This window comes from Phocoena phocoena, chromosome 12, assembly GCF_963924675.1.
Source record: "Phocoena phocoena chromosome 12, mPhoPho1.1, whole genome shotgun sequence".
NCBI lineage: Eukaryota > Metazoa > Chordata > Mammalia > Artiodactyla > Phocoenidae > Phocoena > Phocoena phocoena.
The window spans coordinates 48,222,291-48,247,986 of NC_089230.1; the positions used below are offsets into that span (position 1 = coordinate 48,222,291).

The 25,696-nt window shown below is 39.0% G+C and overlaps 1 protein-coding gene and 1 pseudogene across 1 annotated transcript in view; both read right to left on the bottom strand.

Moving 5' to 3' along the window:
- Positions 1-742: 742 nt before the first annotated feature.
- Positions 743-25,696, bottom strand: part of RPF2 (ribosome production factor 2 homolog) — a 36,470-nt gene continuing 11,516 nt past the window's right edge. The window contains exons 5-10 of the mRNA XM_065888854.1: positions 23,568-23,649; positions 22,823-22,899; positions 16,846-16,945; positions 6,801-6,903; positions 1,857-2,001; positions 743-927 (exon numbers count right to left, since the gene is read on the bottom strand). Of these exons, the coding sequence (XP_065744926.1) occupies positions 748-927; positions 1,857-2,001; positions 6,801-6,903; positions 16,846-16,945; positions 22,823-22,899; positions 23,568-23,649 (687 nt within the window). The 3' untranslated portion in view covers positions 743-747. The remainder of the gene's footprint in view (positions 928-1,856; positions 2,002-6,800; positions 6,904-16,845; positions 16,946-22,822; positions 22,900-23,567; positions 23,650-25,696) is intronic.
- LOC136131935 (ubiquitin-conjugating enzyme E2 D3 pseudogene) lies at positions 20,140-20,584 on the bottom strand (annotated as a pseudogene).

The following is a 25,696-nucleotide window of genomic DNA, read 5'->3' on the forward strand; positions in this document are numbered from 1 at the left end:
TACCTACGGCTACCCAGTACCCTAGTACCCTAAAATGTCGTGTGTCGTAACTTATCTAATCTCTCTTTTCTCACTTCAACCCTTATCAAAACTTCCTTTCTCCCAAAGAAGAGGAATAGGGCTCCTTTATTAGCAGAATCTCTTAAACTAATCAATAGTAAGGTAGTATGTCAATGATCAGGTAGTGGACATCTCAGAGATCTGTTTTAAGACACAGAGCTTAAAAATCTCAAAATTAATCTCTAACTGGTAGAATTTCAGGTAAAACAACAGGAAAGTAAAAAAATAAAAGTCAGGTTATATGTATATGCTGGGAGATGAGGTCAACTTTCCAGGTAGCTCATACTGAGCATGTATACAGTTACTTTGGAGCATTTCTACTTTCCATAACTTCCTCCCTTTATCTAAAGCTTAACCCAAAATTCTCTAAAATACCAATGATTGTTCTGGAGATCCCTCCTCACTTACCCACCCAATGAGATAGGAGACTTTGTATGGGGTAGGCAGAGGGAAATGTCACATCACAGAGAGAAAATGGCATACCAGGGTATAATGTCTCCAGTAAGAGCCTAACTTTCAACCTAATACTAGTATGTTACTGTTCACAATGTATATAATATATAATTTAGGTAAATTATCAAGTTATAAAAATATACAATAAAACCTTACAAGAAACTCTGAAATAATTGATGCTTGATAATTCTAAGTAAAGACTACAATAAAAATATGGTTATTGGCTACATTCCATCAATCCTTTTTAATTCTCTTTGATTTTTTCTCCTGGTCTTCTGCTTTCCTTTCTGCAGGTCGCTTCTTCAACCCCTTCATTTTCCTGGTTTGTAGTTTGCTTAGGTCTTGCTTCTGCATATGAATTCTTCCATAAGTTGTACCAAAAGTATCATGAGAGACATTTTTCTTCTTCTTTGGCTATGAAACAAGAATATATTATATTTAGTTGGGTCTACTACCATGAACTGGTAAAAATCTAGTGTACAACAACTATTAACAATCTCCATTAGTGAGCACACCTTTTTTTTTTTTTTTTTTTTTTTTAAAGTATTTATTTGGCTGCACTGGATCCAAGTTGGGGCACAGGGGTCTTTAGTTGTGGCATGTGGGATCTAGTTCCCTGACCAGGGATCGAACCCGGGCCCCCTGCATTAGGAGCACGGAGTCTTAACCACTGGACCACTAGGGAAGTCCCGAGCACACCTTTAATGATACAGAGTCTATAGCCCTACAGCCCTTTCTCCTCCAACTTAGGTATAAACAGATCACTCAGAGCTTGTTAAAATGCCAATTCTAATTCAGTAGGACTACGGTGGGATCTGCAAATTCAGCATTTCTAACAATTCTCAGGTAAACTGTCAGACCATACTTTGAGAAGCAACACAACAGACTAATCACTGTCATGCACTGAGAGAATTTCCTGTGTTTAGCTTAAGGATTATAACTATCGTTTCAATCTTTATTGGCATTCCAGAGATGCCATGTCTACTTGCTTTTCAAAACCATTCAAAAGTCAAAACACATTTTATGCAAGTATGGGTTACACATACTATGCTTGAAATTACATTTTCACAATGCCTAAAATGAGCCCTATTTTTGCTGAAAACTGGCAGTCTTGACTACTAGGAAGCTCCCAGCAACACCTGATGCTTGGTTTCTACAATTTTATTATCAATTATGGTTGGCTTATTTGCTTCTTCCTCCTTTCTTTGGCTCTGAGAGTCTAATTTTATCTATTTTATTGACCTCTTTATGTATGCTCTTCAATATAATATGCCACAAATCCTTTTTTGGAAAGAAGAAAGGAATATACAAATAAATATGGCACCAATCTACAAGTCATGTACCTTGAGGGCTTTGGGCATTTTCATAGATAACTTATAAAGGTCATCTGATGCTAGGTGTGTCCTCCTCAGAACCAGATCCAATGAGGGTCCCATCTCCTCCAATTCAATCCGAGGTGTTCTGCAGCCAGATTTCTTCAACAGCAACCTTTATGAAATAGCAAAAAAGAAATGTTGCTTTGACTTTGATAAAAGTCCCACCGCCCTCCCCGCAAATATTTTTGTTCTAGAAGATTACAGCTCCATAAAATATCATAAAATGTTTAGAAAGGCTAAGCTTAGAGACTTCCCTGGCAGTCCAGTGGTTAAGGCTCTGCGCTTCCAATGCAGGGGGAATGGGTTTTATCCCTAGTCAGGGAACTAATATCCCAGATACCACATAGCATGGCCAAAAAGATTAAAAAAAAAAGGAAAGGCTAAGCTTAATACTTTATATATTTAGACCAAGTATTTTCTTTTTATTTTTTTTAAATAAATTTATTTATTTTATTTATTTATTTTTGGCTGCACTGGGCCTTCGTTGCTGCTTGCAGGCTTTCTCTAGTTGCAGCGAGCAGGGGCTACTCTTTGTTGCGCTGTGTGGCTTCTCATTGCGGTGGCTTCTCTTGTTTCGGAGCACAGGCTCTAGGTGCATGGGCTTCAGTAGTTGTGGCATGTGGGCTCAGTAGTTGTGGCTCGCAGGCTCAGTAGCTGTGGTGCATGGGCTTAGTTGCTCTGCGGCATGTGGGATCTTCCCGCACCAGGGCTCGAACCCGTGTACCCTGCATTGGCAGGCAGATTCTTAACCACTGAACCACCAGGGAAGCCCCAAGACCAAGTATTTTCTTTAGTCTACTTATTTTCAAAATAAAACATAAGAGTATGCAATATTGTTGAGAAACAGCAGGTGATATAGTTCTAAGAAGTGAAGTGGAATCCTTTTAGTTGACTTCTTCATCTTATGCAAGATTTACATGATTATAAAAAAATCTTAATTGGGGGTTTTTGAAACATTATATTACATGATTGATTAACAAATTCTTATTTCTCTAAGACCTATTCAGAATCAACTTTTCTCCATAGCATAGACATTTACTGATCTCTATAGATTGTAATGAACTTAATATAACAAAACCACAACTTTCTGGATACCATATGTCCAAATAGCTCTGGATTTGAAAGCATATGAAGGATACAATGGGGAGGAAGGGAGACTCACAAATTCTTTTTTTGTGAGAGATACAACAAGAACTGCTCAAAGACCTGAAGGTTATTTGAGTTAAAAGACTCAATTTGTTACTGTGGCCAGATCTCCATACAGGGGAAAAAAAAGACTAAATAATAACGTTTTAAAAGATCAGCCTTGGGCTTCCCTGGTGGCACAGTGGTTGAAAATCTGCCTGCTAATACAGGGCACACGGGTTCGAGCCCCGGTTTGGGAAGATCCCATATGCCACGGAGCAACTAGGCCTGTGAGCCACAACTACTGAGCCTGCGTGTCTGGAGCCTGTGCTCCACAACAAGAGAGGCCGCGAGAGTGAGAGGCCCGCGCACCTCGATGAAGAGTGGCCCCCGCTTGCCACAACTAGAGAAAGCCCTCGCACAGAAAGTTAAGAACTATTGCCCAGAACCTTTACACCCCATGTAAATCTCCATTTCAGATCTTAACCTCAAGCTTTGTTTGTTTTGTTTCCCTATAAGCTCTAAATCAAAAGTGACATTCGGGCTTCCCTTGTGGCGCAGTGGTTGAGAGTCCGCCTGCCGATGCAGGGGGCGCAGGTTCATGCCCCGGTCCGGGAGGATCCCACGTGCCGCGGAGCGGATGGGCCTGTGAGCCACGGCCGCTGGGCCTGAGCGTCCGGAGCCTGTGCTTGCCTATTTCTTGAGAAAGACTGGCATTACCACTCTTGTTTAAATTGCAATTTCCTTATTTTTCTCCCTTCCATATCCCTCTCTTCTGTTGACATTCTGTTTTCATTACTTAACTCCTTGCCTAGAATGTTGTGTTTGCTTTTTAAGGTATGCTAATACTTCCTGTTTTGCATATTTCTCCCCATAAAACCTACCCAATGCCATGGCAAAGGCATACGTGGCAGTTACTAAAGATCTTCAGTTTCATATTAATAGCTCTGGCCCTATAGTGAATAAAATTCTCCAAGGAATTAATTATTATAGGATATACAGGAAGGTGCCAGTAACACTATGATTTCTTTCCCCAAAAGAGGAAAGGTCAAAGGTTCTATTAATGTAATTCCATGCTCAGAGTTCCTTTCATACAAGAAGCTCAAAACCATTTTATAAGCCTTACTGATCTTCACAAATTAATAAGCGTCAATATTAACTACTACCTTTAACCAACTGCCTAAGGGCTGGTTGGAAGAGGGCAGGACACCCAAGAGCAGCCTGTGAGAATGCCTGAGGAGCCACAGTAGGTCAGACACACTTCTACGGCACATTCCCACCTCTATCTGCACCCCTCTCCCTCTCATAAAGGAGAATTATCCGTCTCAGAGGGACCTCAGAATTACCTATATGATATTACTACACTTTGCAAAGGAAAAACAGGGGCCCTGAGAAGTGACTTGCCCATGTCATGTGGCAAAGCCTGGCAAAGAGCCAGGTCACTAGGCTCAGAGGTGATGCTCATTCCCGGGACCACCTCTTCCTTCCCCTCCCAAGCAGAGCACAGCCCTTGGAGGCTAAGCTAATCCATATCTAGGGATTTTTCCCCAGTAGCAGCTTGCTCTCAATCACACTGTCCACTTTCTATTTCAAATCAATAGCTAGCAGGTATTACAGGATATAGATATGAAAAGCTGGGATTAAAATTTTACACTAGGGGGGCTTCCCTAGTGGCACAGTGGTTGAGAGTCCGCCTGCTGATGCAGGGGACACGGGTTCGTGCCCCGGTCCGGGAAGATCCCACATGCCGTGGAGCAGCTGGGCCCGTGAGCCATGGCCACTGAGCCTGCACGTCCGGAGCCTGTGCTCCGCAACGGGAGAGGCCACAACATTGAGAGGCCCGCGTACAGCAAAAAAAAAAAAAAATTTTACAATAGGGTTTCTGATCTTAAAAATTCAGATCTTGGGACTTCCCTGGTGGTCCGGTGGTTAAGAACCTGCCTTCCAATGCAGGGGACATAGGTTCAATCCCTGGTCAGGGGAACTAAGATCCCACATGCCACAGGGCAACTAAGCCCTGTCACAACTACTAAGTCCATGGGCCTCAACTAGCGAGCCCATGTGCCACAAACTACAGAGCCCACGCACTCTGGAGCCCATGCACAACTAGCAAAGCCTGCGTGCTGCAACTGAAAGATCCTGCATGGTGCAAAGAAGACCCTGAGTGCCACAGCTAAGTCCCAATGCAGCCAAAAATAAATAAATAAATACATAAATACATAAATAAATAATTTCGTAAAAAATTCAAATCTTTTTTTTTCATTATGGCAGATGCCATGCTAACCTAACAGTGATTCCAGCAATTACATACTTCTTAAAGTAAGTGGACAGATGAATATGTGTAGTTACACTGCCAATTTATCCTTGTTCTTAAGACTGATTTGCTAATTTTCTGTCCATTTTGCTTTATTTCTCTGTATTTTCTTTCTTTCTTTACAAATTTATCTTTCTTTTCACTAAATACAAGTTCTGATACAAGAGAATACTTCCTTTGAAATTGTTCACCATGAATTTTAGATATTATTCATTTCTCATTTTCAAAGACTTTTATCTTCATTTTTTAGCTCCTTTGTATCCCAGGGTCTCCTTGTTTAACATAAGTTTTTAAAAAGATTTTTTTTTAAGTTAGTGATTTTTCATCTTTTATCTCTTGCTCTATAAATAGGAGTCACCTACTTCATAATATTCTTAGCTGCCCCAAAATCAAGTTTGGAAATGAAAACAACAGATTATAGGGACTTTCAATCTCAACTAGTTAAAAATTATTATAAAATCCTTTGCCTGTTATTATTTAAATGAGAAAAAAATAGAAAAATAGAAATGGTGGTACCACTCATGTGGTGAAAAGAACCGAGCATCTCTGACTCCATACAGTTGAGACAAAGATGGAAATTACTAACAAAAAAGAGGTGATTACTTAGTTCATTTGGATGTTCACTGGACACAAGCTGGTCAACCATGTATTCCATTATGATAAAAAAACAAAATTAAAACCATGGATGAAATGCTGAAGTCCACGAACGGTGGCACAAACGGCACCACTGCACGAAGACACTGTCAACACTGGGCTGTCGGCGCTCAGGCCGCACTGCCACGCCACAGCGCGAAGCAGACGTCAGGCTGAATTCAGTATACCAAGGGAGGCAGTTAGTGGGAGTCAATGTATTCTCTAGGAAAGTGTGTGCTCCATCAATCAGCGCTAACACTTTATTTTAAATAAGGGAAAAAACAAGTCATGCTTACCTCAAAAGGCAGTTGCAGCACGTCATTAAGGTTTTTATGAAAACAGAATGTGCTTGTTAGGATTTATATTTATATTGTGGTGGGGGTATGGGTAGAGGCCTGGGCTGGAGAAAGAAGGTAAAATGAATCTAGCCACTGAATCTTCTTATTACTTTCAGACTCCATTTTTTAGACTCAGGACTTTGAGATTTGCTTTGGCTGGGCTAAGACTTGTGGCTTGGCGCTCTAAATTTAGTCAAGAAAAACAGGGAGATACTGCATAAAAGTATGGCAAGTTAGGACTGAATAAGCGTTCTAAGCTCAGAGGGAGTGTAGTGTTCGATGCCCCAGGGCCCTGGAAAAGCAGGGTTTCCGGGAGGCAGAAGTTAGCAGGGGAGTGACAGACCTGAGGATCAGCACAGAGCTACTTTGTCACTGCTATTCTGAAAACTCTCCAAATAAACTTTTGGCCAGACACCAATTCTAAGTCTGAGCTCTATAAAACAGTCACACTAAAATGCTAACCCTGAGGATTAACAAAAACATGCTAAGAAATGCACTTACTTATAGCTTCGAAAGTAAATCTTCCCATTCAGTGCAGTGAAGTGCAGAACATACTCTAAACCAGCCAGACGGACATTTGATACGGTGGGGCCTCTGAAGAAATCTAAAAGCACAAATCAGGTTGTTTGGAAAAAAAAAAAAAGATTAACGTACCTTTAAAATTCAGTTACAAATCAGCTGCATTCTAAACACAACTCTCTGTATCTTATCTAAAAAGCAGCACAAAAACTCATGCCTGAAAAATCTGATGGTCCCGCCCCTCTACCATTTAATCTCATGACTGTATTTCTGTTTAGTTCACCGAGCCATGTCATTTTTCAGTTTTGCAGTTCTCCCTCTAAGCCAATGCTCAGCACCAGAGTATAACAGGTTTATTGTGAATAGTAATTTTTTAGAAAATGTAAAACAAGGTATACAATTTTAATCAACTAAGACAGATAGGTTAAGATGGCAAAAGTCTATAAAAATGGCTGTTCAAACTTTGACTATTAAATTGAACTAGTGTTTGTTATATGGCAGACGCCAACAAAGAAGAAAATTCTAACAAGGTATCTCAATTATATGAGCAAAGAAAAGCTATCTAGTGTCAAAGCCAGAAAAGAACCATCAAGATCAATGAGTAGACTGTTTTCCCACAGAGTGGTAATAATACCCAAGTGGCACATATGAGATAATTTTAAATGATACACAGGAAGATATAATCTACAATGCATTACTTATGTTATCATACACCATTTTCCACTGAGAGTAGGGACATAGGGTTTCCTTTTAAAAAGAGGAGTCAGAGGCTTCCCTAGTGGTGCAGTGGTTGAGAGTCTGCCTGCCAATGCAGGGGACACGGGTTCGTGCCCCGGTCCGGGAAGATCCCACATGCCGCGGAGCAGCTGGGTGAGCTTGCGCGTCTGGAGCCTGTGCTCTGCAACGGGAGAGGCCACGGCGGTGAGAGGCCCACGTACCGCAAAAAATAAAAATAAAAAGAGGAGTCAATTTAAAGAAAAATCTCCAGTGAACAATGCTATGGATACTACACGGACATGGCTAACGTTATGAAGGTGGCACATGAATGAAAAGAGTTTGGAAAACAGCAAACAGGTTTGGTCACCTCATTTTACAGATAAAAAGATTGAACTTGGGGGGAGGCTAAATGGGAACACACGAATAACATCTAGCTAAGAAAAAGTTATGCATAAAAGGGTCATCCAAATTAATTACTTAGGAAGAGGTGCCCTAAGACAGGTGATGTCATAAACAGGAAATATCTCATTCTGTCCCAATCTGTAGCCACTCAGCACTTGCTTCCCTCCTCCCAGTAGCTCATAAGATGGGAATTATCTCCATGTGCATGGACATATACATCTTTTACAGTTTGCTTTTTCCTTCTTACAGATAACTAAAAGAATATCACATCACTAACATACATAAAGCAGACATTAAGTGTGCATACCCTTGTACACACCACCCTTCCTTACTACCACAAATAAAAATCCCTTGGGGGTACTTTTATAAACCAAATATGTACTTTTTCAAGGTATTTTGATCTAAAAATTGATTTTAATTAATGAAGAACTTTCCCATAGTTTTGCCAAAACCTGACTCTCCTTCAGTGGCCAAGTTAATAAAGCCCCACTCACGGTTGTGGCAGCATTATTGAAGTCAGAGTCATTCTGGGGAACAAGATATGTACATTCCAGTCTCCCCTGAAACAGTTTTTGTAATGCAAACCTTACAGGCATGTGCTTTTTCCATAAGCTTTTAAGAAAGAAAACAAAAAAAAGAATGAAATGAAGTAGAAAGTTTTAAGAACATTGACCCTTACCTCACACCATACACAAAAATTAACTCAAAATGGATCATAAACCTAAATATAAGATCTAAAGTTATAAGACTTCAAAAAAATATTTATAAGAGAAAAAAATCTTTGCAATCTTGGGATAAGCAAAGGTTTCTTAAACAAAACACTGTATGAACAACCATTAAAGAAAAAAATTGGATAAACTACACTTCACAAAAATTTTAAATTTCTGCTCTTTAAAAGACATCACTGTTTGCAGATGACATGATACTATACATAGAAAATCCTAAATATGCCACCAAAAAACTACTAGAGTTCATCAATGAATACAGTAAAGCTGCAGGATATAAAATTAATACACAGAAATTTGTTGCATTTCTATACACTAACAGCGCACTGTCAGAGAAATACCTAGGAATAAACCTACCTAGGGAGTTAAAAGACCTATACTTGGAAACCTGTAAGACATGGATGAAAGAAATTGAAGACAACACAAACACATGGAAAGATATACTGTGTTCATGGATTGGAAGAATTAATATTGTTAAAATGACCATAATACTCTATAGATTCAATGCAACCCCTATCAAAATACCAATGCCATAGAACTAGAATAATTTTAAAATGTGTATGGAAACACAAAAGACCCAAATAGTCAAAACAATCTTGAGAAAGAACAGAGCTGGAGGAATCATGCTCCCTGACTTCAGACAGACACAAAAACAGATACATGGATTAATGGAACAGAATAGAGAGCCCAGAAATAAACTCACATACTTAAGGTCAATTAATCTATGACAAAGGAAGCAAGCATATACAATGTTGAAAAATCTCTTTGGTAAATGGTGCTGGGAAAACTGGACAGCTACACATAAAAGAATGAAATCAGAACATTTTCTCACACAATATATAAAAATAAACTCAAAATGCATTAAAGATCTAAATGTAAGACCAGAAACTATAAAACTCCTAGAAGAAAACATAGGCAGAACACTCTTTGACATAAATCGTAGCAATATTTTTTTTTGAACCTGTCTCCTAAGACAAAGGAAACACAAGCAAAAATAAACAAATGGGACCTACTTAAACCTAAAAGCAGAAGACCTGACTAGACATTTTTCCAAAGAACACATACTGATGGCCAACAGGCACATGAAAAGATGATCAACACTGCTAATCATCAGAAAAATGCTAATCAAAAGTACAATGAAATATCATCTTACACCAGTCAGAAGGGCTATCATCAAAAAGACCACTAATAACAAATGTTGGTGAGGATGTAGAGAAAATGGAGTCCTTGTAGGAATCTAAGTTCTACAGACACTGAGGAAAACAAGATGGAGGTTCCTAAAAAACTAAAAATAAAACTATCATATCCAGCAATTCCACTCCTGGGTACGTATCCAAAGAAAACAACACACTAATTTGAAAGGATACAGGTACTACCTCAATGTTCACAGCAGCATTATTTACAATAGCTAAGATATGGAAGCAACCTAAGTGTCCATACACACACACACACACACACGCACACACACATACATACATACAATGAAATACTACTCAGCCATAAAAAGAATGAAATTTTGCCATTTGCAGCAACATGGATGGACTTGGAGAGCATTATGCTAAGTGAAATTAGTCAGAGGAAGACAATGTATGATATCACTTGTATGTGGAATCTAAAAAATACAACAAACTAGTGCACATAACAAAAAGGAAGCTGACTCACAGATATAGAGAACCAGTGGTTACCAGTGGGGAGAGGAAAAGGGGAGGGGCAAGAGAGGGACACGGGCTTAAAGGTACAAACTACTATGTATAAAATAAACTACAAGGATATACTGTACAGTACAGGGAATATAGCCAACAATTTATAATAACTGTAAGTGTAGTATAATCTTTAAAAATTGTGAATCACTATGTTGTATACCCGAAACTTACATAATATTATAAATCAGCTATACCTCGATAAAAAAATTTTTTTTTAAAAAGACATCATTAAAAACAAAAAGGCAAGGGACTTCCCTGGCGGTGCAGTGGTTAAAGACTCCGTGCTGCCACTGCAGGGGGAGCGAGTTTGATCCCTGGTTGGGGAACTAATAAGATCCCACATGCTGCATGGTGTGGCCAATAAATAAATACATAAATCAATAAAACAAAAAGGCAAGCCACAGACCAGGAGAAAATATTCAAAGATTATATATCAGACAGACAAAAGACTTATCTCTCACACACACACACACGCAAACACATACACACTCTTCCACATTAGTTCTCAATAAAAAGACAAATAACCAAATAAAAAAATCAGGCAAAGATCTGAATAGACACTTTACCAAAGATATACAAATGGCCAATAAGCACATGAAAAGATGTTCAACATTATTAGTCACCAGAAAATGCAAATTAAAACTTCAACACTACCACTCCTTTATTTTGTAGATTTGACTTTGGAAACATACTACTGTCAGTATTCAACACCTATTAGAGTAACTAAAATTAAAAAGAATGGCCTACCAAGTATTGACAAGGAGATGGAGCACCTACAGTTAGTGGGAATGCAAAATAGTGCAACCATGTTGGAGAACAGTTTGGCAGTTTCTTAAAAATGTTTAACTTAGGGCTTCCCTGGTGGCGCAGTGGTTGAGAATCTGCCTGCCAATGCGGGGGACACGAGTTCGAGCCCTGGTCTGGGAGGATCCCACATGCCGCGGAGCAGCTGGGCCCGTGAGCCACAACTACTGAGCCTGCACGTCTGGAGCCTGTGCTCCGCAACAGGAGAGGCCACAACAGTGAGAGGCCCACGCAAAAAAAAAAAAAAAAAAAAAAGTTTAACATACACTATTCAAATGATCCAACCATTCTATTCCTAGGTATTCACCCAAAGGAAATGAAAACATAGGTCCTCACAAAAATTTGTATATAAATATTCATAGCAGTTCTACTGGTAATAATTAAAAGCTGGAATCAATCTAAATGTCCATCAACAGATGAAGGTATAAACAAACTGCAGAATAGCTATAAATGGAATACTGCTCAGTTATAAAAAGAAATGGAGGATTGATACATACAATAACATGAATGAATCTCAAAACAAACTGAGTGAAAGAAGTCAGGCCAAGAAAAGTACATACTCTATGATTCCATTTACCTAAATTCTGAAAAATGCAAAAATGACAGAAAGCAGATCAATGTTTGCTTAGAATAGAGAAAAATAATGGATTACCAAAGGGCACAGGGAAATTCTGGGGGGTGATGGAAAGGTTCTATATCTTGATTGCAGTGGTGTTTTTAGAGGTATATAAATATGTCAAAATCCATTAAATTTTAAAACTTTAAATATGTGCATTTGGACTTCCCTGGTGGCGCAATGGTTAAGAATCCATCTGCCAATGCAGGGTTCGATCCCTGGTGCAGGAAGATCCCACATGCCGCGGAGCAACTAAGCCTGTGCGCCACAACTACTGAGCCTGTGCGCTAGAGCCCGCATGCCACAACTACTGCAGCCCGCGCGCCTAGAGCCCGTGATCCGCAACAAGAGAAGCCACCGCCTGCATACCACATTGAAGAGTAGGCCCCACTTGCTGCAACTAGAGAAAGCCCATGCGCAGCAACAAAAACCCAACGCAGCCAAAAAATAAATTAAAACTTTTAAAAAAAGAATTTAAAAATAAATACGTGCACTTGATTGTATGTGAATCATACCCCCAAAAATAATTTATAATGAAAAAACTTAATAAAGTTATCCCTAAAAATTGAAAACAAAATGAAATGAACCTGTGTATTGGGCTGAAGGCATAATCATACAGAAAAGGACTGTTTCAAGTGACTTCAAAACACAGTAATTTGACCATATTCCTAATAGGATATATAGACATATAGAACTGCAAAAAAAAACCACACACACAAAAAACCAAACACCCTTCAGTTGCACTCAATATTCATACTACCAGTAGTAATAATAGTATTTTATTCTGAGACTGTTGTATGTGTAATACAGTATAAAGTAAATGCATCATTATGTTGGAGTCATTGAGAACCTGGATTTTTGTCATGGATGAAAGAAGGTACGTACGTGTACATATCCTTCTGTCCTAAATTTGAGTTCGAAGTTTCAGTATGAACTCAGGATATATTTTATCTTAACAAATAAATCTCATAGTTCTGTCCACTGAAAAAGCCTAGAAACAATGACCAACCCAGAAATACTCCCTAGCACACAAAATGTGATTTCTAAAATAATCTCACTTAAAAAAAACCCAGGATCTTTACAGAAATAGCTGATTCCAGGACTGGAGCAATTAAAGTACAAGAGGAGTCTAAAACATCAAGGGGGTGATGGATTAAAATGTGTTGAAACTCAGAGCACTGTCAAAAAGGCTGACCCTAAACTGGACAGGAATGATGGTTGAGGTAAAAAGGGAGATATTATGAGAATAGGGATAAGGAGAAAAACCTGGTTAAACAGAAATAAGGGGGTAGAAGATAAATTGGTTATAATTAGAAAGAAAGCCCCAGTTTGGACATTTTTTCAATGGATCAATTCCAAGCAAAAATAACACCTTTAGTGTGACTGTGTCCATGAGTAAAAACACTGGGAAAGGGCACAGGAGGATGACCAGGGTGTTGACGGGAAAGACTGGGAGATGTGGAGTCAGAGAATGGATAAGATCCTGATTCTGACACTTACTAACTCTTCACTCTGGACATCAGTGAACTGGTCTCAATTTCTTCATCCACAACATGGGAATAATATTACCATAATGAACTGAATGTTTGTTTAACCTCTAGTGTGACTATATTTGGAAATGAGGCTTCTAAGGAAGTACTTAAGGTTAAATGAGGTATGTCATAAGGGTAGGGTCTGCTCCCATAGGATTAGAGTCCATATAAGAAGAGACACCAGAAAACTTAAACCCCTCTTTCCTCTGTCTATCTCCCTCCTTCCCTTCCTCCCCAAGGAAAAGCCTTGTAAGCACAAAGCAAGAAGCCAGCAAGAGAGTCCTCACCAGAAACCTGGACTTCTAGAACTGTGAGAAAATAAATTTCTGTTGCTTATAAGCCACCCAGTCTATGGTCTTTTGTATGGCACCCTGAGCAGACTAATACAATTATCTCTGTAGAGCTGTAGAAAAGATTAAATTTAATAAATTACCTGACCTAATCTATGGCAGTTACTTTCATTATTATATGTATTAAAGTGGAATAAGAATTAGGAAATGAGAAAGCTTAAAAAAAATTAAAACAATGACCACAGATGTAGATATGACCACTAATATAGACAAAGGCAATGAAGAAAAAAAAAAAAAAAAACCCAGTTAGGTAGTTAAGTTAAAGGTAGGCTTTAAAGGGACACTTAATAAAACTAACCTATTACTTGATTCATTATCATCTTTATATACAAGGAGTAGTCATACTAAAAAATAACCATAAAAAGTAGGATGGACTGGGAGTTCCATGGCGGTCTAGTGGTTAGGATTTGGCGCTTTCACTACTGTGGCCCGGGTTCAATCCCTCGTCCTTTTTTGGGGAACTGAGATCCCACAAGCCACATGGCACAACCAGAATTAAAAAAAAAAAAAAATTAGGATGGACTGAATCAAAAAACAGGCACTGGTTTTCTGTAAAGAAAAGCAGGACCTGCTAAGATTAACTACAAGTCTATATAATATTTAAAGCAAAAGAGAAGCAAAATTCGAATGAACAAAATGGGTATCTGGCATGAAAATACTGAAGTTAACTATTCTTTCTGGCCAATTACAAAAAGAAAACAAAAACACAACTTCCAAACAGGAAAAAAGCCCTTGATAAAATTCTCTTTACCTACATTATTTCATTTGAAATAATTCTCTTTACCTACATTATTTCATTTGAACACACAACACAAACCAAGAAGTCTGCAACTTTCTTACTTCTTATTTATATTAAAAACTCAACTTTGCTTAGTGCCAGACAATGTCACTCCATCCTGCTACCTGTCTTTCTTCTTTCTTAATTCCTTTTTGGTTTTCACTCCCTCCCTCTCATTACTGCATCATGTGGTTATTCCTGCCATCTAGTGGAAGCACAAAATAGTAAGATAAAACCATTTAAACAGAAGCAACAAAGCTCTGTTATAACAAATTATAAGTACTTCCCTCACTAATAATAATTATACAGAAGAACAAGGGGAAAAAAGCAGGAAATCTGAGCCAACGCAGTACAAATACTAGGAATCTTGGCTAAAAAAACTCCCTTGATGTTTTGGGCTATGTAATATTCAAAGAAATGTTGGTCACTGTCTTCCATGTATGATTTTTTTTTAATTATTTTTTTGGCTACGTTGGGTCTTTGTTGCTGCATGCGGGCTTTCTCTAGTTGAGGTGAGTGGGGGCTACTCTTCGTTGCGGTGCAACATGCAATGCGGGCTTCTCATTGCAGTGGCTTCTCTTGTGGAGCACGGGCTCTAGGTGCGTGGACTTCAGCAGTTGTGGCACACAGGCTCTAGAGCACAGGCACAGCAGTTGTGGTGCACGGGCTTAGTTGCTCCGTGGCATGTGGGATCTTCCCGGACCAGGGATCAAACCCGTGTCCCCTGCATTGGCAGGCGGATTCTTAACCACTGCGTCACCAGGGAAGTCCCTTTTCTTTTTTTTTTTTTAATTCATGGAAAACAGAGGTAAGAACCTATAGCAAAGACTCTGCAAAGGAATTATTCACCATGGGCAGGATGAAGAGCAGAAGCAGAAAAGCACAGGCTTTGGGTTTTGATTCTGCTTCACCTACTTAATGGCTCTTAACCTCTCTGAGCCTCCAACTTCCCATCTGTAAAATGAAATGTTACCAAACTCAAGAGTTTTAGTAAGGATTAAACAGGTAACAGTGATACTTAGTTTTTCAAAAATAGCCATTATGAACAAGAGAAATGAGAAGTCCCGAAAACCGTATTCCTAACAATAAGAACATAACTAATCCCAATAAGGAAAACCGAAAGCAATGTGTCTGCCCACAAACATTCTTTGGTTGGCTCAGATTTGTAAACAGCATGTATATAATTTATAATATATCCCCCACCAACTTTTCAAAAGTCATCTAGGGCAAAGTATATAAAAATCCAAAAGAAGGGCAACCAAAAAAGTTAAGCCATAGCTTGTAAGAATGGTGCAAGAAAAGCTCAAATAGAATAAATTATTTAAACTTCAGAAAATGCCAGAGTATAATAAGAGTTCATATCTCTAGGGATGAACTAAATTACCTTCCAGAGTAAGAACAGAGCTGGCAGATGTGATCACACAATATTAAGTATTAGTAACCGTTAAGAAACCATGGAGAACAATAATGTCAGCTTTTCAAAAAAGGAGAAAAAAAGTGGTTTAAAATTGGTAAATTTAACATCAATCTCAGACAATAACTACATATTGTATATTGGATTTTAAGAAGGTGGCTTGTGAACACATAAAAAGTAATGTAGTCATTAGATAAAACATTAGGAATGAGCAGAGTTCACTAAGAACCAATCACCTTTAAAACAACCTTACAAGGTTTTTTTTGTTTTTTTTAAAATGGAAAAGGGAGGAATGAAATTGGTGGAGATTAAGAAAGCAAGTTATACGGGTTATAGTGTGAAAAGCCTTGTATATCAGACTAAGAAAAACTAATAGAGGTTTTTGAATTGGATGATGTATAATAATCTTGAAAATTTAACTTTTCAATTTTCTAAATTTAATAATGCCAATAATGACAGGAGATGGGTGCAAGCATTAAACAGGTTGCTACCAAAGTTACTATACCATCAAAAAGTAATAATGATCTATAGCATATAGCATCCTTTTAACTCTCTCCTGCTTCTAGTGGGGAATAAACAAAATAATGAAAAGGAGAAAAAGAGATCAAAGAGAAAAAGCTGTATATCTAGAATGAAGTTGCAAACTGCCACGACCAATGGCAACTCTTAGAATGCCTACCTGGGCTTCCCTGGTGGCGCAGCGGTTGAGAATCTGCCTGCTAATGCAGGGGACACGGGTTCGAGCCCTGGTCTGCGAGGATCCCACATGCCACGGAGCAACTAGGCCCGTGAGCCAAAACTACTGAGCCTGCGCATCTGGAGCCTGTGCTTCCCAACAAGAGAGGCTGCGAGAGTGAGAGGCCCGCGCACTGCGATGAAAAGTGGCCCCCGCTTGCCACAACTAGAGAAAGCCCTCGCACAGAAACAAAGACCCAACATAGAATGCCTACCTGAGCTATCCTGCAGATATGTATTAAAATACTTACCAATAAGAAGGCTTTTTAGCCTTCTGTAGTCTTCTGTTACATCAAAATCATCACCTGCAAATATTAACATGGGTTTTGTTCCCTCCGGACATTTACTATTCTAGGAAATAAAAAAAAGTAATTATATAATTATCAAGTCTAAATTGTTTATATGCTGATTTTAAAGCAGTCAATATTTATATATAGCAGGGGTCCCCAACCCCTGGACTGGCATCAGTCCTCGGCCTGTTAGGAACCGGGCCGCACAGCAAGAGGTGAGCTGCAGGCGAGCGAGTGAAGCTTCATCTGCTGCTCCCCATCGCTCGCATTACTGCCTGAACCATTCCCCATCCCCCCATCCATCTGTGGAAAACTTGTCTTCCATGAAACTGGTCCCAGATGCCAAAAAGGTCGGGGACCGCTGATATACAGTGACTCATTTTCACATTTTCTTAACTGTCCTAAAACTATGTCTATGAATGCTGATTTTATTTATTTATTTAGTTTGGCCACACGGTACCGCATGCAGAATCTTAGTTCCCCAACCAGGAATTGAACCCGTGCCCCCTGCAGTGGAAGCGCGGAGACTTAACCACTGGACCACCAAGGATGTCCCTATGAACACTGATTTTAGACTTAAAACCAGAGTGGGGATTTTTTAATTTACAGATTTTTATACTAAAAAATGATTTTTCATTCCACTCCCTCTTAGTGCCAAATTAATAAGTGATTAAAGAATGATGTAAGCTACTTTTTATCACTTTCTATGCAAAGAATAAAATAAAAAGCTAAACTTGCGGCAAAACAAACACAGCCCTCTAACAGCCAACATCTCAGAGTCAAAATAAATTTAATTTCTTTGAATTATTTGTAACAATGTGCCTTTCCTACTATGTTACACCAGCAGTATTTTTAAATGAAAGCTAAACTGAACTACCAACTAAACATTAACATGGGAAGCAATATAATGTTATACAAGCTACAGAAAATATGGGCAATCCTCACTCAGCAGGATCGAAGCTCTACTCTAAAAGATATTTTGTCTCGTTCTGGATTTTCTTTTCTTTCTTTTTTTTGGCTGCACCACACAGCTTGTGGGATCTTAGCGTCCACACCAGGGAATGAACCCGAGCCCTCGACAGTGGAAGTGTGGAGTCCTAACACTGGACCGCCAGGGAACTCCCTAGTTCTGGATTTTCTATACCAAAAAGAATGTGAATTTTTGTTTTACCAAAGTGAAAGAAAAAATCAAATAGAAAAAATTCTTTACCTGAAGGGTTAATTTATGGAGGAAGAAGAATCGGTCTGAGCTTCCCACTGATTCTAATATCTCTGCTCTGACACTAATCAAGGATTATCCAAGTGGAGGGGGTGGGGGCAGACAGGACCACAAACAAACAAACATCCTCTGCCCTTGGACCAGAGGTCACGTGTTGCTTCCCTGTTCACTATGACCACTCTTGTTGACATTCCCTGCTTCCAACACGAACCTCAACTGTCTAAACTTAGGAGATGGGCCTAAAATCTGTCTGTCTGATTGTGGGCCTGAATAGACCTTCCAGACCCGATGACTCTTCTGTGTTCCACCTGTGCCCAACTAACCTTTAATTTTAAATCATCTCATTTCTTAGGCTTATTTTATGCAGAATAACCATCCCTAGAATTTTGGCTATCTTAGAAAACAGGCTTCTAGAATAATCACTCTATTTCCTGGTAGCATCTAATCACCTGTTGCTTAAGAGTTAACAGAGGGATGAGGCTTGGCAATAAAAGTGAGCAAGAAAAGAAATATCTGGTAAAGATGTCTTAAAAACGAGGAGGTAGAAACAAAGAATAAATAAATATGGAAGGAAAGTGCAACAAAACATGCAACTCCAAAACAAACTAAAAATACGAGGCTGTAGCCAAATAATGGGGTCAAAGTGAAGGGGACTGGCTAATAGTCTATGTAGGAACTGCCAATGTAAGCACATTCTCATCAATTAATGAATTTTATAGTTATGGATATGCTCCATGAGTGAAAATTTAGTACTCTATTTTTCTTCCCCACACCAAAACAGTACTTTATTTTGTAAATTTTGACCCATTATTACTCTCATGTTATGGTTTTTTCAGCTGTCAAGTGTACAAGGTGAAGAAAAAATTTAGTTAGATGGGGGTTGCACCTGGAAAATAAATTTCTTAAACTCCATATACACGTTTCAAAACTGCTGGGTCCCAAGTCCATCTATGAACCTCCGGGCTGCCAGTATCACGTGCAGCCTACAAAGCTACACTATCTGAATAGCTTATTAATTCTGCATAAATCAGGTCAATCAATGTGTCAACCTGTAACAGACTGCACACTTTTAACTGAACATGGCAAACTATTCACTCTCTAGAACTTTACATCATCATTTGATGTCAAACAATGAAGCAAATCCCAACAGTATATACAAAAAACAGCTTTGCATTTACAAAAGATTGTTCTCATACTGATTAATCCAGGCAGCTAACTCATTGGTTTATGCAACTTTATTGAACAAAAATAAATCTATTACTAGCAGAGCTATTAGTTGATCACTCATCCATTGACAACTTGCATCATTTATTCAGTGCTATATTAAACAGTGTACTGGAAGATAGATTAATAGCTCCAAGCCTCCTAATAATTTAAATGAAAATTACAAAATGTTTGAGACCCTATTTTGGAATACAAAGGGTGTTTGACTTCCAATTTCCATTCTCTGTAGAACAAGAACAGGTCATTCCTTTGTTGACATGCATAAAATACATCACATTTTCTGTCCTGCTGATGCTATAAATTCAATACCAATTTTCCAGCCACGTCAGTTATGAGCATAAAGTATATCATGTAACCTCAAATCTCTAACAGTGGAAGGCTTACACATGAATGGATGCTGCTAGAATAATGCTGCTTTCTTTGATGTGATAACTCAGCATCCATCTCCCTCCCCCTCAGATGATTCTTCAGCATGTTAGAGCAGTGAGGAATGGTTTTAGTCTCATAAGCAAGTTAGAGTGAAGACACTGGCCACATAATACACATGCTCCATTTTTTAAAAAATTCTGAATCTTGGGCAACTGTTCTCTTGTAACTACTTTACAGTTTCTAAAAGCAGTTACTGTCCAAAGCTGGAAGGACTTAAGTCTTCTCAGATGAGCATGTGAATGAATGGAGGGAGGTAAAGAAAAAATAAAATTAAAAAAGATGAGGTCTGACAGGGGAGCAGCCGGATAAGAAAATCAAAAAAGGAACAGTAATTTAAAGTTTATTCCAGCTATAATGCAGGTTATTCTGACTTTAAGGTAGCATCACATGGCATACTTCTGAGTCTTTCCCGAGATATTCTGCTGTACTTATCTCTCTCTGTTTCATAGATCCGTGCAATCTCTGGCACTAGAGGGTCATGTGGGTTTTGGATCACATAGCAGTGAACAAATGGATAAAAGAACTTTAGAAATAGTTAAAGCAGGAGAACACTGTGATCTTAGAATATCGAGACAAATGCTGCCATTACTGTTAATATTTGGATGATAAATTCTTGTTGTAAATGCAACCTTAGGTGGTTTGAAGGGGTAGTCTGTAGGAAAATGAAACTGTCCAAAGGAATACACCACCTTGATATGGGTTGTCATTAGGTCCCATAATTGTGGCTTGCCAATGAAACATATCATCCCCAACTGAACCTGCAAAACATTGTGCTGGAGGGTCATGGGCCAAATCACTAAGTTCCTTATTAATCCATTTCAGCACCATCGTCTGTGCTTTTCACCTGGCTCCTCACTATTTCGGTGTGTGCTCAAAGTTCTGGCCAAAACTCTTGATGATGCCGGCGGCTGGGAAGGATTGTCTCTTGGTCTCACACCAGCTCTGCGATACACAGGTGCAGAGGGGCCGGAGCCTCCCTCAAGCTGCGGCCTCGGCCTCTTCCCTGCGCGGCAGCTGGTGCCTCCCTGGCCCTAAGGGGCTCACACGCACGATACAGCCACAAGATCTAGTACTCAATTTAAATGGTTCTTGTTAAGAATACGCCTGCCAAACGATACTGATTTTGTGGTTCAGTTTAGAAGCTGCACCGTGACAGGGTATTTCTTTGCTTTGGAAGGGAAGTGGAAAGAGCAGAGGGGTTGGCATGCAGGCATCAGCCACTGCTCACACCCACTAACTGATAACCATGCTAACATCAGTGGTACTGCTCATCTCCAGGGATTCACACACAGCCCCAAACACAACCTGTAATAAACTGTAATAAAATGATGGCATCCATAATAAAGCATCACAGTTTATACAGTTTTCAAAATACCTTTCAATATATTAAATTCACTGATAAGCATTTTCACATATATTATCTCGTTTGATATCGTTATACCTGTTTAACACTTGATTGCAATTGTGCGTCAGGGAAGTAACTGACTATCAGGTCACAAATGCTACCTAACTGACCAAGAAAGGCCTCAAACCCAAGTGTTCTGCCTCCAAATCCAATCTCACTGTTCTGCCCTGTACCTGAGGAAGGTGGTATAGCTGACCAAGTAGGGATCTGGTAAGAGCCTTTTTTCAAACACACAGGAAACCTAGAAGGCATATCCTCTTCGTAGGGGAGGCTGGGAAAAGGAGTGATTATATATTTGCTATAATTCTTTCAACTATACAAAGACCCACAGACAGAACAATTATGTAACTTTCCATTACAAACTTCAATATCCTTTCTTTCAAACCCCTTCAGTCCTAATCTTCGTTATACCATTTACTGTATGTATGACTCCAGGTCACCAGTGGAATTCCTCTGGGCCTCAATCACCAATATATAATAGGGAAAATAATTTCAGCCTTAGAGGGTAGCTAAGAGGTCTTAAGTGAAATAATGTATTTGATGGACTAGATTAAGCCAGGAGCAGAGGTCTGAGGGAGCAGAAGCCCAATTTGGATCCAGGAACTGCATTAGGATAGTTTTCTTGCCTTTCTGTTTCATAATCCCATTCAAACAAAGGAGACACAAAGATGCAAGTCCTCAAGGGGAAAAGTGAGCTAGCAATTTGGTTCCCAGCAGCCAAAATACTGTAGGATCAGCCAAAGCTTCCTAGGTTTAAAACAGGGCTCACTTTGAAAACTGTGGGGACTTCCCTGATAGCGCAATGGTTAAGAATCCACCTGCCAATTCACGGGATATGGGTTTGAGCCCTGGTCCAGGAGGATCCCACATGCCATGGAGCAACTAAGCCCGTGCACCACAACTACTGAGCCTGCAAACCACAACTACTGAGCCCACATGCCACAACTACTGAAGCTCGCACACCTAGAGCTTGTGCTCCACAACAAGAGAAGCCACCACAATGAGAAGCCACGCACTGCAATGAAGAGCAGAACCCCTGCTCGCTGCAATTAGAGAAAGCCTGTGCACAGCAATGAAGACCCAACACGGCCATAAATAAATAAATAAATACAATTAAGAAAGAAAGAAGGAAGGAAGGAAGGAAGGAAGGAAGGAGGAAAGAAAGAAAGAAAGAAAGAAAGAAAGAAAAAATTGTGGTATTTCTGAGGTTATGGAAGGAAGGAGGAAAGAAAGAAAGAGAAAGAAAGAAGAAAGGAAGGAAGGAAGGAAGGAAGAAAGAAAGAAAGAAAGAAAGAAAGAAAGAAAGAAAGAAAGAAAGAAAGAAAGAAAGAAAGGAAAGAAAATTGTGGTATTTCTGAGGTTACATAAAATGGGTGCTGTGATAATTCAGAGGTTGAGGAGAGCATCTCAACTATGGGCCTAGACAAGAGTTAGTAATGACTTTAAGTCTAACTGCCTACATATGTGTTATACGCTGTAAACATCTCCCTCTTTTTAAAGGTAAAATGAAATTGTACTTTTTAGTTTAGAGCACACTAGAATAAAACCAAAGTTCTTTGTTATTTAAGTTACAAAACTGTATCTTTACCCTTCACCACAAGATGTCACTATTGCCCAAGAGCAACGTTATAAAATTCTTATTTTTATGATCAGTATCTTACCTTAATATCTTTAAGGGAGACAAACTTCTCGATACCTACTTCTATCATATCCAGCACGTGGTAGTCATACATACGACCTAGAAGGAAAATACATTTTCTTTTAACCATTTATTTTTTCCCAAACAGCTGCTTTATATTCACCTACTTATCTGCGTGTTCAAAATGTCCTAATACCTGCCTCTTTTCTTTCTCCTTAAACCTCCCAAACATGTCTCTTTTTTCTTAAATTTTCAACTCTACCTAGAATGTACTGTTGCAACTTTGGACCTGGAAAGGATCTTAAAAGATCACTTAGCCAAACTCCCTTACTTTACAAAAGAGTAAATAAAGGCCCACAGAGGGTAAAGGCCTTTACCTAAGAAGTGAGCATGTCAGCCCAAGCCTCAATACACAATACAGGGCAAGGGTTTATTTTCAAATGTATTCATCATACAGGTATTTATTAGGGAAGGGTTAATTTGTGTGTGTGAGTATGCTACTTCTTTTTTCCCTAAATCTAATACTGATTTAGGATATATGTTTTATATTTGAAAAACTTCTACAACTTGAGGTAGGGTGATATTTACATGCCCCTTCTTTACCTGAAGACTGGTAGGTAAAAATAAATTTTATTCACACTCACAAGGAAAATAAAAAACTAGTTTAGTGCTAACTGGCTACTCCTGAATCCTCAATACCATCAATTAATCTGAGTCACAGAACTGACTCTATAAAATAAAAGTATTAAAAAGTAAATGATATTTACCTATTACTAGATTATTTGGCCGCTTCTTATTATGGGAACCAAACATGAATAAGGAACAATCTGACTTCTTTGAAAAAAATTCCTGTAAAACCAAAGAAATCTCCTTCAATCAATGCATAAATGTTAAGAACCTTAAGAATTTACCTCTTTGAAATAAAAGGTATCCAAATTGTAAAGGAAGAGGTAAAACTGTCATTATACGCAGATGACACGATACTATATATAGAAAACCCTAAAGACTCCACACAAAAACTACTAGAACTGATCAACATAAATAAAACAAAAAGACAACCTACGGACTTCGAGAAAATATTTGCAAACAATGAGACTGACAAGGGCTTAATTTCCAAAACATACAAACAGCTCATACAAGTCAATAACAAAAAACCCAACCTGATCAAACAATGGGCAGAAGACCTAAATAGACATTTCACCAAAGAAGACATACAGATGGCCAAGAGGCACATGAGAAGATGCTCAACATCACTAACTATTAAAGAGATGCAAATTAAAACTACAATGAGATGCCACCTCACATCAGTCAGAATGGCCATCATTAAAAAGTCTACAAGTAACATATGCTGGAGAGGGTGTGGAGAAAAGGGAACCCTCCTACCTACACTGTTGGTGGGAATCTAAGTTAGTGCAGCCACTATGGAAAACAGTATGGAGGTTCCTTAAAAAATAAAAATAGGGTTGCCATATGAACCAGCAATCCCACTCCTGGGCATATACCCAGACAAAACCATAATTCAAATGCACCCCAATGTTCACTGCAGCCCTGTTTACAATAGCCAAGACATGAAAGCAACTTAAAGGTCCATCAACAGATGAATGAATAAAAAAGATGTGAGGGCTCCCCTGGTGGCACAGTGGTTGAGAGTCCACCTGCCAATGCAGGGGGACACAGGTTCGTGCCCCGGTCTGGGAAGATCCCACATGCTGTGGAGCAGCTGGGCCCATGAGCCATGGCCGCTGAGCCTGCGTGTCCGGAGCCTGTGCTCCACAATGGGAGAGGCCACAACAGTGAGAGGCCCGAGTACCGCAAAAAAAAAAAAAAGATGTGATACATACCTATACTAAGGAATACTACTCAGCCATAAAAAAGAATGAAATCATGCCATTTGCAGCAACATGGATGGACCTACAGATTATCATACTAAGTGAAGTCACACAGAAAAAGACAAAATATATCACTTATCATATGATATATGTTATATGTGTTATGTATGTTATATATGGAACAAATGAACTTATTTACAAAACACAAACAGACTCACAGGCACAGAAAACAAATTTATGGTTACCAAAGGAGAAAGAGGGTGGGGAAGGGATAAATTAGGAGTTTGGATTAGCAGATACAATCTACTATATATATTGGGGTGGCCAAGAAGTTCGTTCGGGTTTTTCTTGTTACTAGAAAAATAAACAACAAGGTCCTATTGTATAGCACACAGAACTATATTCAATATCCTGTAATAAATCACAATGGAAAAGAATATGAAAATGAATATATATAACTGAATCACTTTGCTGTACACCAGAAACTAACACAACATTGTAAATCAACTATACTTCAATTTAAAAAAAAGAAAAAGAATTGTACCTCTGAACTAAAAACAAAATGTACATCAGTTTTTTTCAGTGGAAATTAAAGAAGACTTAATGAACTAGATAAGAATAAACAAAGAAAAAGGACTTTATTTGTAGCTTTTTACTTCAAATTTTCTGATTTGGGGTACCTAAGGAAAAGATGTAAGTTTAAGACTAAAAATATATGAAAACTACTAGGTTAATAAATTTTAAAAGGCCCTTTATTTTCAGCTATGCAGTTATTTTGGAATAGCACACCGAGTTTTCCATTTGCTGAACAAATGCCTTCACTCAAAGGGCACACACGGGGCTTCCCTGGTGGCGCAGTGGTTGAGAGTCCACCTGCCGATGCAGGGGATGTGGGTTCGTGCCACAGTCCGGGAAGATCCCACATGCCACAGAGCGGCTGGGCCCGTGAGCCATGGCCGCTGAGCCTGTGCGTCCGCAGCCTGTGCTCCACAGCGGGAGAGCCCACAACAGTGAGAGGCCAGCATACCGTAAAAAAAAAAAAAAAAAAAAAAAAAGGACACACACAA